The sequence below is a fragment of the Cephus cinctus genome, unplaced genomic scaffold (genome assembly GCF_000341935.2).
Source record: "Cephus cinctus unplaced genomic scaffold, Ccin1 Ccin1_scaffold3062, whole genome shotgun sequence".
NCBI classification, from domain to species: Eukaryota; Metazoa; Arthropoda; class Insecta; order Hymenoptera; family Cephidae; genus Cephus; species Cephus cinctus.
This window is the reverse complement of record NW_014334453.1, coordinates 32,060-43,490: the sequence shown is the minus strand read 5'-3', so window position 1 is coordinate 43,490 and position 11,431 is coordinate 32,060. Positions and strand designations below refer to the sequence as shown.

The 11,431-nt window shown below is 32.3% G+C and overlaps 1 protein-coding gene across 8 annotated transcripts; it reads left to right on the top strand.

The window, feature by feature from the left end:
• The first annotated feature begins 421 nt into the window (after positions 1-421).
• LOC107274393 (RCC1 and BTB domain-containing protein 1) lies at positions 422-8,478 on the top strand. Of its 8 annotated transcripts, XR_003061789.1 has the most exons (11): positions 422-692; positions 1,016-1,218; positions 1,530-1,688; positions 1,843-2,104; positions 2,188-2,588; positions 2,987-3,111; positions 3,733-3,830; positions 4,000-4,130; positions 4,227-4,368; positions 7,676-7,753; positions 7,982-8,478. XR_003061789.1 is itself a non-coding variant. In XM_015753489.2 (10 exons), the coding sequence occupies exons 1-9, from the start codon at positions 605-607 to the stop codon at positions 4,365-4,367; spliced, it is 1,608 nt and encodes a 535-aa protein (XP_015608975.1). In that variant the 5' UTR covers positions 422-604; the 3' UTR covers position 4,368; positions 7,676-8,478. The 8 variants fall into 8 exon arrangements, 4 of the variants coding, with proteins under 4 accessions (XP_015608975.1, XP_015608974.1, XP_015608977.1 ...); XR_001539440.2 differs by lacking the exon at positions 4,227-4,368; XR_001539441.2 differs by lacking the exon at positions 4,227-4,368 and adding an exon at positions 7,440-7,504 and having other exon boundaries at positions 7,676-8,478.
• Positions 8,479-11,431: the final 2,953 nt, after the last annotated feature.

Here is an 11,431-nt window from a genome sequence, read left to right as displayed (position 1 = left end):
TTCTCGGTCGTTTCATTTACCAATTAATTTCGCCATTCATTTTTTAATGTTCATTTTCGGCATGATAAGAGGTAAAGAGTGAAAACCAATATTTCTTTGCATTTTTTATAACTGAAATTTATTTGAATATACACATTTGTTTGCGCATTACGTCCATGCAAATGTTTAGGGTTCGTTTGGACGGAAGACCTTGCTGCCCCGCCTGTTTGTCAAGAACGATTTGTGAGGGGCGGCAACTTTTTCCCCACCACCGAGCAATCCATTCATTTTCGCTGACTGCAGTATCCGCTGGAACGATGATCATGACCCGCGCGGTTACGCGAAATCTGTAACATCGACAGAGGCGATGATCACGAAATCCTACTCCCGGACTCGCCGCTACGATTTAGCGCCATGCTTTTGGTATCGTCTAAAACCGGAGCGTTGTACATCTCCCCACTCATCTCTGCTCCCATCACGTCCTCCGTATCTGTATACCTATCTACACTCAACGGTTTCACTATAGCCCATTTGGAGTGTCACCCCCTTGGTCTAGCCTTCATGTTTAAATCACAGTCTTTGCAAGAACAAATAAGTGACAAATTAATAGTGGCATAATAAAAAAATGTCTCGAGCAGATTTAAAGAATTGGCCTATATTTAGCCTGCTTGAACCAGATTTTATAACTCAAATTAGTATGGTTGCAGTTTTTGGTAATAAAGACATTTGTTTTGACAGTTCCTTTGTTATATTTTCTTCCATTTTAGTCTCTTATTGTTTCACATTAAAAAGTAATATATTCTATATATTCATAATATGGACAACATTAAATCTAAACTAAGTGAACATTGTAACAACTTTGTCATATTAAAATTATGGATATATTGTATATAACACTAAATTTTCTTGCAGTTAATTTTTTGTAAATATACTTTCACTACATTTTTTATATACTATACTAAGTACTTCACTAAATTTTGTTTAAACATTCTACTTGTGTTATTAAAAGCAGATACTTATTTATTTTTAAATATAGGTATCCTTGGAAATGAAGCATTAATTGTAACAAAGAATGACATGGTATATGCATTGGGAACTAATACGTCAGGGTGCTTAGGCACTGGCGATTCACATAGTACATTGTATCCAAAGAAAGTAGATACTCTTTGTGAGAAACGTATAAAAACGTTTGCTTACGACAGTGGACCTCATGTACTGGCTCTTACACACCAAGGAGAGGTAATCAAAACAGCAAGTTATACAGTGTATTCATCATTTTATTTATATTATATTAATATTATTATATATTCCACTTAAAAATTTGTTCAGATTTATGTAATTAATTTCATTTAATAGATATATTGTTATCTTATACAGAGGACTATTGTAATATTAGTAAGCTAAAAAGTACTGCAATTAGCAAAGCATCTGATAAAGTAAAAGACTTTAATTGCAAGTGTTTTCCACGATAGCACGAATGTTCACTATATAAATTTTAAACAGCTACTATAATCTTTATAAAGTCATCATTCTTATTTATGTCTTTTTAGGTCTATTCATGGGGCCACAATGCTTATTATGAAGTAGGAAATGGGTCTTCGAATCAAACACATACACCAGCATCAATATGTATGAATTTAAGTGATAAATTTGTGATTGATATTGCTTGTGGTAGTCATCATTCTTTAGTATTGACAGATGAGGGTGAGGTAAGATTCAAGAAATCTTGCACATATTTTTTTAACATGGAAAATCAAACTTAATATTCATTTCATTAAAGAAGTGGTAAATTGCCTATTTCAGAAATAGCGTAATAGCTAATATTATAATATACATATAGATCATGATACATTGCACCCATAGGTTTATGCATGGGGCCAAAATAACTGTGGTCAAGTAGGCAGTGGAATAAGCTCAAATCAATGTGCACCTCGAAAAGTCAATTCTAGTTTATCTACGAAGAAAGTTATTTCAATTGCCTGTGGACAAACTTCCAGTATAGCAGTCACAGATAATGGTGATGTTTATGCTTGGGGTTATAATGGCGTTGGCCAGCTTGGTATTGGGAATTATGTCAATCAGTTAAATCCTTATAAAGTTGCAACACTCGTAGGTGTTGTTATAGGTAAATATTTACATAACGCATATATCATTTATTCATGATTTAGTAGAACATCTGACAGTGTGTGATTTTATATTTTTCTTCAGAGAAAGTAGTTTGCGGCTATGCACACACAATAGCTCTTAGTGATGAAGGAGTATTGTATGTTTGGGGTGGAAACACTTATGGACAATTAGGACTTGGAAATAAAACAAATACTTGTATTCCTATCAGACTTGATGGGGTACCAGAAATGGGGAGAGTGTCAGATATAGCAGCTTTACACTGCAATCATATAAGCGTTGCTGTAGGTCAAGGCGGTCGCATTTTTATGTGGGGTCAGTGTCGAGGACAGTCTGTTACTCGGCCGACAGCAACACCCTTAGCCACTATACATGAAGCACTGGCCTGTTACGCAACTCCCAGTGTTATGCACAAACCACTCATCCTACATGCAGAAGAGGAAATAGGCATTCTTGATTGTTTAAAACAAGCGTTCGACGATCCGGTATGATTAAAATTGCATAATCATTCGATTTTTTGTTTTGATATTACATATTTTATATCAATTTTTATTTTGGTCGATTTTTTATTTTTTAGTCAATTTTATATCAATTTTTATTCTGTTCGATTTTGTATTTTTAAGTGTTCTGATGCTTTCTGGAGCATTATGATATTTGATGATACCCTTCTGAATTACAAGTCAAATTTGATTATAAGGTCAAAATCTATTAAGTTGCTATTAACGTCGTCAAAACATTAAAGAATGTGAAAATTATAGTACTCAAAAGCACTCTAAACATATAAATGACCGGACCTACAGTTTGTTACATGATAATGTGATTATAAATTGCAGTCATTAGATAACTTTTTTCCTTTGTTTCATACTTATATTTTATGTTAAAGATTACCAGTGATCTCACGATACAAGTACAAGGAAAGCCAATTCATGTACACAAATCAGTATTAAAAATTCGCTGTCAATACTTTAGATCGATGTTTCAAAAACATTGGGTGGAAAATGACCAAAAGTATGTATTTTATACATATGTGTTACGAATATTTTAACCATAAATTATAAATGAGCGATTCCATCAGGCTTCAGCCACCCGTATTTTATTTGCTGTGCTATGTGGATTCGGTCGTGTTTATTTTGAACACAGATATCCCGGAGACGGTGTATCGTATCAAAAAATTATAAAAAATGAATGTTTTATGTTTTTTTAGTATTTACAATAAACATTTTTTTTTTATTTTTTGAGTAATTAAACTTGTTTTCAAAAAACAAAATACACAAAAATTTTTTCCTGACCAAAGCCCCACCAATATCGGTGTTACGGAATTTTTTTAATATTCTCTAGACAAAATATGAATATTGCGCAAAATTACAAATTGGGACATTCCGCTGTTTTTTAGTCACAATTTTTTTTTTAATTTATCAGAACACTAGATTTTGTTAAAAATTTTAAACAAAAATAAAGAAATAAATTCTAATAATTTTTTATAATTTTTTGATATGATGCCGTCTCCGGGATATTTGTGTTCAAGATAAAAACGACCGAATTCACGTAGCACAGCAAATAAAATACGGGTGGCTGAAGTCTGATGGAATCGTTCATATATATTTCATATATTATATATTATATTTTTAGTGTTCTTGAGCATGAGCAGTTTTCGTATGATGTATACAAATCGTTTTTGAAATATCTTTACACAGATGAAGTTGACTTGCCTCCTGAAAATGCACTAGGTAAGCATATGTCTCACAACTGAATAACGTCAAAGAAAGTTTATTTATAATTCTTACAACATTTTAATACTTGGTGAGAACTCATAATAGTATTTATTTTAATTTTATAGACGTTAATTTCTTTACTATTTAAGAGGTAATTTAATTTAATTACTTGGATTACTTACAGAACTACTAGATTTGGCCAATGCATACTTCGAAACACAGTTGAAAAGACGATGTGTGCAAATGATAAAGCAGGGAATTACAGTATTAAACGCTGCATTTCTTTATAGTACAGCTATAGAAAATAACGCACAGGTAAGTCCGACGATCCTTAATTCTTGTACATTAAATCAAATGTGCATCTACATTTCTTAAATTGGGCGAAGAAATGTTGAAATGCTTTTTGTGTAGGAGTTGGAGGAATTTTGTTTCAAGTTTGCGCTTAATCATATGACCGAGATTATACAGACACCGAATTTCGCCAATCTCGATGAAGCTACTTTGAAAACATTTATCATAAAGGCTGCTCAGGCTGGAGCATTTAAGACATAAGGTGCACAAAACGTGGGATACAGATTCCTAGTCATTTATGTGGTGTTCGGAAATTTCCTTACTCAGAACACGTGGTGCAGTTATTTGCTTAAATTTATGTGGAGAAGTGGGTTATATTTTCATTTAAAGTTAGATTCTTTTATATCTGCAGTTTCTACTATGCTTTCACTATTTAACAGATGAAGTGGTTGTTGACAGTAAGAGTCTTGCACTGTCCTTAATCTGACCTATAATCTGATCGGTCAAATGAAGCTCACTTTTTCTGTTGATATTGTGCTTACCAGCGTTTATTACTTATGTTGAAAACTGATACGTGTCTTTTTATTTTTGTTAACTCTGAAATTTAATATCTTTTATATTACATAATGACTGACAAATTTTACTGCATGTTCATATGTACGCGCTGTTAATAACCCCTCGAGTGTTAGGATGAAATACAAGAATCAGATCAGGAATGTCGTGAAAAATGAGTCTTATTGCAGTTCTATGAAGGTTAATCTCCTAAGGTTTCCAAAATTTAAAAATATAAAAATTTTCGCATTTTCGAGTATTCATAATTATTTAATTATCAGTAAGTTTCCAAAAACTAACAGTTTTTTCAATTTTGGTCATTTGATCCAGCAAATCTGAGATACTGGCCAGTTTTAGGCTTGTCATATGTCATGATATATCGGTCAGTGACTCTCCAGGAGTCTTTGAAATTTTATGAACCCCATTTATAGCAAAATTTCGATCAGTACGCTTACCATCAGCAGATCTTATTTAAATTAACGGACGAGTAGCTGCATAGAACGTTTTACAAAAAATCGTTAACTTTTACTATTATTTCTAAAATGGTACAGATAAAACGGTTGGAGAAATCTATTTGTCTGTAGTTAAAGAACTAGTATATTTTCGTTCACTAGAGAAATGTTGCAATTTTTTTACCACTAGCAGAGTGATGCAATTTACTATAGTAGTTTTGTACATTCATTAGTCTGAAAATATCTGAATACATATTCCTGAATGCCAAACCACCTTTTTTAGAATTCTGGCATGTAGATATAATTATGTCTACGCATTGATTATATTTTAATGAAGAAAATGCAATTTCAAACTATAGATTGAAATATGGCTCTTTTTTTTGTGATATTTTTAAGTAATATAGTAATAGGTAAATAAATTACGGGGTAGCTTTGTGATTTCAAAATAGATTTCGCAACAAATTACGGGGTGGGATTGTGAATCATGAAATAATTGTATAAAACATTCAAGTTCCAGTCATTTGTATAGTTACGCATTGCGAATTATATTGAAAGATAATACTGCTATTCAGTTATTCTATGTGTGCACATTACGGGAGCGACGTCAGGAGCGAGAAAATCTTTACAACCATTCTTCTCTTATATTTTCCATTTAATTCGTTCAAAATTATTGATTCAGCCGCTTTTATTACATGCCATAGAAGACCGGGCCCTCTGTGTTTAAATGTCAAATATTCTAATTCAAAGAAAAATATACGAAAATAAAATTGGGGCCATGAGGATTTCGCAGGTCGGCTTCTCAGACATTACTCTTGAAGACAAGTTTTTTTAGGGAATTTTAAAGCGAGATGATCCGACTTCCTGGTCGTGCAGGAAAGACTGCTAAACCATTAATGTATCAAATTACTTGAAAACATAAGAAGAATATGGTTGTACCGCTTTTCTCTTTTCGGACGTCATTATTCTGTGTTCGTGTGCACATATAGACTTATAGTCCCTCCACGAGTTCGATGTGTCTTTTGTATACGTGGCACTGCATAAAATATTTGTTATAAAGTATGCATATGCATGTTTTTGCACTGAATATATTTAATTTTTCTATTTTACCATATAATTAGGTTATTGTATGAAAAACCATGTTTGATTTGCTAAGGATTGCATTGCTTTTGATCCTTCAAAAAAAAAAACACATTGAATTCGTGAACGGACTAGAGCTGAACAGCAACCTTAAGAATAAATTTATACCGAGATAGATTTTTATGTATACATATAAAACTATGTATGTATGCAAATATGAAGCAAATGTGACGTATATATATCTTATGTAACCAACATTGACGATTATCGACGCACTTTCATGCTATCATTTAATTTGAGCCAATATCACTATCAGGTGAGCACTCATAAACATACAACCTTGCTGAACGTTGTGTTAATTCATACAAGTCTATCTTGGTAGTTACTGTATACACTGTATTATATTCAATTACATTCTACTTTAAGGTATTTCGAGCGTGAAGATGCATTTTTTGTGGGTATCTATGTGAGTTCCATAATATTTTCGAGCATATAAAGCTATACTGCCTTGAAACGATTTTAGAAGGTTTTTATTATATTTAAATTTTGTATATAGTTTTTTTTTCGACATTTTTGTTCTAAAAACTTAATTGTCCACGACAAAGATTGCATAACTGACTATGGAAAAAGTTACCAGCTATGCCGCTGTGAAAAGTGCCATGATTATAATATGAAGCCAAACTTATTCTCGCATTTTTCGATAATATTTTCTTCCGAAGAACGAACAGTGACAATTAATCATTGAAAGGTCCGAAACTAAGTCTGAGTTTATTTTAACATGATGTTACGTGATGAAAATGTAGCATAACCAAAAATTATTAACTTCTAAAGACTATCGTTCTACGCTCGGAATACCTTAATTGAAACGTGAAGAAGTCTGCCTATTTTTAAGGAAGTTTTACTTTTTTCAAGAAAGGACTCAATATGTGTCTTATCAACCACTTGTTTTATCATTCCTAATGAAGTGATTCAAGCTGTATTTCAATTGAAGTGCATCATAAATGAGTGTTTATTTGGAGTGCGTATTTTAATTTTCTATTATGCATATTATCATTGAAAAATTTTACATTTTCAAGGTTCCCTGTGCATATTCAAATTGTTCCTAAAGGCTATATTTTTTCCATTGGTTAATAGGAGATTGTCATCATAGCGAATATGTTAAAAATTAATTTTTTAAATTCGTAATTTTTACATGTACTTCATTAATTATATTTTTGTTGAAAGGATTTTAAATTGTATCATTGGTCCTTAGGTATATTAGATTGTATCTAAGGAATGAAGCTTGATATTAAGACATGGGATTATCAAAAACAAAGGGTAGTATAGCTCCTATTTACCATATCTGTTAATTATAGGTATAATGTGTTTCATTTACACGTCACGATTATTTTCTCATTCATTGTTATACTAATTAATACTGCATTTCCTGTATTTTAACCATAAAATTTTGCTCGTATCAAATTCATGTCATCAAACTTTGCGTTACAGGAGACATACTGAAACTACAACAATTTTGTTTATGCGTAACGTTTAAATCTAGCAAGACTAACTTCATTTAAAAAAAAGGTATAGATATATTGATTATAATGTTTCTTCGTGTGATGTGCATAGAGTCCTATATGTATGGTAGAATTTCGATTAACCGAGGGAAGTGCTGTGGAAGGCGCACATTTGAACCGTTCCCAGGTCAATCCAATCTCAGTTAATCAGAGTTCTACTGTATTTTTTTTCGTTGTGATTTCAAAATAGCAAAACACATAACGATCTCAATAACTTAAATAAGCATCATTCCAGATTTATGACGCTGGGTCATTATGAATATTGCGTCAACAAATGAAAAAAGTTGGCATTGGACAAAATTTGTTTACCTTTGTGCTCCTAATTGTATAACAAAGTTGAAGATGAAAGTCCTTTCTTTAAATAATTGATATACGTAAAACTATTTCCATTAAACATAGTATATATTTATAAACAATGTTTATGTGGTAAACTATTCGTTATTATGCAATGACGAAGTTTCATGAATTCAAATGATTGAAATACGGTTTCAATTGGTCCCGTTACCGCAATTTCGTTGCGAGTATATTCTTCAAATTACGTTCCATAATACTTTATGAAATTATTTCTATTACGCTAAGTTTTGTAAAATAAGAATTCGTAATGCCAAATGTTTATAAGACATCTTCGTGTCTATAGATTAAATAGTTAAATTACTGTTGCGTATATAATACTTTGTCATTTGTAATGTATAAGTATAATAATAAAATTTTATAAAAATGGCTTCAATTGTTTCACGCTGCGTGATTTTTTCAATTTCATAGTCCTGACTATTTGCCGTTTCATTGTGTAATGTAATTAACACGAGGAGAGGAAAATAGTTAAAGCAATAAATTCTGACAATTACAGATAAGTATTGAGGAAAAGAGAAACTGATGACAAGTCGCTCCCATTGGTACATCACTTTTATTATGATATTCTCAATATATATACAAGCAATAATTTGTTTTTGTTCATCGTACAATATGCGTACCTACGAAGTTATAGTAGTAATAACGGGTAATTAATTGTTATATTATATAGATATCGGATATTTGGGTATTTGCCTTTTGGAATCCTATGCACGTTCCTCGTCCAACCCGATGAACTCTGACACTGCTCAAAGGAACGGACTAACCTAGTATTATTAATATGAATAAGTATTGAAAGAGTAAAAAATTAATCAGCATCGGTGTAATAAAACGTATTGCAAAACGTAATGTAATTTAAGAACCAACTAATCTTTACCAAAAAACACAAGGCTCAATTTTGAAAGTCTAAGAGTGGGCCGTGCAAAGTTCATCGAGAGTTTGATTTATCGGAAATTGTCTTTCGACAGGACTTTACGAGTTGCCTCGATGCCGTATCAAGAAAGACATCATTTAGCTAGAATAATTAGAGTGTATTTAGGCCTGCGGGCTACTTTTTCAGCGACTCGCTGAATCCCATGAAAGAAATAACACGATTGGAAAACAATTAATCAATCGATCCTCACACCTTAAACTCTATTCACTTCCGGTATTTTGTGTACTTTTGCGTTTTACGCTTAATCACTTTGCATTTTTCATGCAACCTTTTCGTTACATTGCATAAAGGTATCTGCTTTGCAATCTCTTGAATAATCAAATTCAATTATTTCCGGTTCATCTTTCTCTCTATATTTCTCTTTTATTCTCTCGTTCTTCCCTATCCACTCTTTTAGTTCCATCGGTCTGCATGTATTTTTGTAAGAGTCTTTGTACTTTTGAAACGTAAAGAGCGGAAAGAGTAGAAGAAAGGCAGTTAAGAGGAAAGGAGCGAGTGAATTTTTGCGAAAGAATACCGGAAGCGGATGGTACTAAACGAAATGTACAAATACACCGTATTTACAGTGAACCGAGCGTAGAATTAAGTTCTATTACACTTTTCGACATCTCTTAAGACTCCCTTCTGATCGATCTCACGAGATCCGTAGTCGAGTTTGTCCCTTGTCTGTATCTTTTTTTTTGTTATACGTGTCAGTGACAACGTGGCTAAGAGAATTAAAAAGCAGCGAATCGGAGACACGAATCTCTGGACATTTTTTTGTCCATCAAAGAGACCGGGAAAAATCGAGGCGGACAATTTAGCAAAAGTGAACTCGTCAACTCGATGATCGATTTTCCAGGTCGTCGCGGTATCTCAATTGTGGACTCATGTAATTTCATTTTTTAAATCGTTATTATCTTACATAAATACACAAAACCACATTTAATGTAATCGTAGCACATTACAGTTATTTTTTAAGCTATCTGTTATTTATTTGACAGTTAAAGCACACCAATGTGAATTTCCGTGACACCTGGCGCCACAGTCGTTTAGTATATTATCGCAAACTGTTTAGAGTCCTGCATAGAGACTTCTATATGGGAATTGGGCCTTATTCTTTCTTATTTCTCCCTTCATATTAATTGGATCGCCTTTTAACCATTCCCTTAATGTCGGTACTTTCCGTTTGTCCCCTTAAATGGAAATACTGACGTCGTGTCATTTTTTTTCATTTCTGCTCAACGGTACCAATAAAACTTTTACATTCAGTTATACACGGCGAAGAAAATACTTTAGATGCGGCATTAGAATATTTTTCACATGGATCGATCACCTTTACTCGTATGCTTCGTTCTTTCTTATTTTGCAAAGCTAACCGCTTCGATTCAACACTCTTTGAATAACGAATATTAATAAGCTTATTGCTAAGCGATAACGTTTTATCTCTTATTTCTTTTCGTCCTGCCGTTCGATCTTGTTCATTAAAAAAAAAAGGAACTTTTCCAAATGATCTGGTTTATATTATTGTAGTTATGTTCTAATTTTAAAAGTTCCTCATGATGATACTACGGATTGATTTATTATGCGTTTTGTACGCTTAGAGTTTTTTTTATTGTACATACATTAGGACAACGTTAAATCAGATGTATCATGATGATTTTATAACCATGTATTTTAGTGTTTTAGTGAATATTGACACGCGTAAGATTCACTATATTAAAATACATGCTTGCTATTTTTCAATTTATTTTGAAGAAAGACTTCAGTAAACACAGGGACGGTTGGTTTTGTACCGTCACTAAAATTCTTGTGCTTGGTAGAATTTGGAATTTAATAAGAGCGCGATTTACGATGGAATATAATTTATGTATGGATTTGAAGCTTTTGGGTTATCTGTAGATTGGGTGGATGGCCTAATCATCGGCCATGTACCAGTACTCGTCAGTTGTATTATAATACTGTAGATTTTGCTATAATCAAAGTACATACTGACGGTTACTGGTACATGGCCGATAATTGGTCCATACACCCTGGTTCAAGTTTACAGATGGGTTTCTTTTGAAAAGACAAATGAATATTTTAATTACAGGTTTGTAGCGTTTATCTTTGTAATTTTCAATGATATATATAGAATCGATAAACAAAGTAGAAAGTACTTACGGAGAATAAAAGTAAATAAATTTCATGTATTTAATCGCATTTTGATAATCAGTTCTAAGAGGCTAATTTACTAAGACCAACAATATTAAAGAGACTTCTGAATCTGGACTTACTGCTGCTCTACTATATCCATTACTGTCTTTGATTAATGAAAATTGTGTAATTTTCAATTTTTCGAATTGTATAATTGATTTGTTAAACTTGTTTTACATTATTTGTTCAGTAAGTTTTTGTCATACAAGGCAATATCTCTTAATATTT

What these genes read in the sequence shown, in the direction of transcription:
- LOC107274393 (XM_015753489.2), top strand. Translation starts at nt 605, where the DNA reads ATGTCTCGAGCAGATTTAAAGAATTGGCCTATATTTAGCCTGCTTGAA. An exon ending in TATTGACAGATGAGGGTGAG is followed by an intron (nt 1,689 to 1,842) that starts GTAAGATTCAAG and finishes TTGCACCCATAG; the next exon opens with GTTTATGCATGGGGCCAAAA. An exon ending in TGGGTGGAAAATGACCAAAA is followed by an intron (nt 3,112 to 3,732) that starts GTATGTATTTTA and finishes TTATATTTTTAG; the next exon opens with TGTTCTTGAGCATGAGCAGT.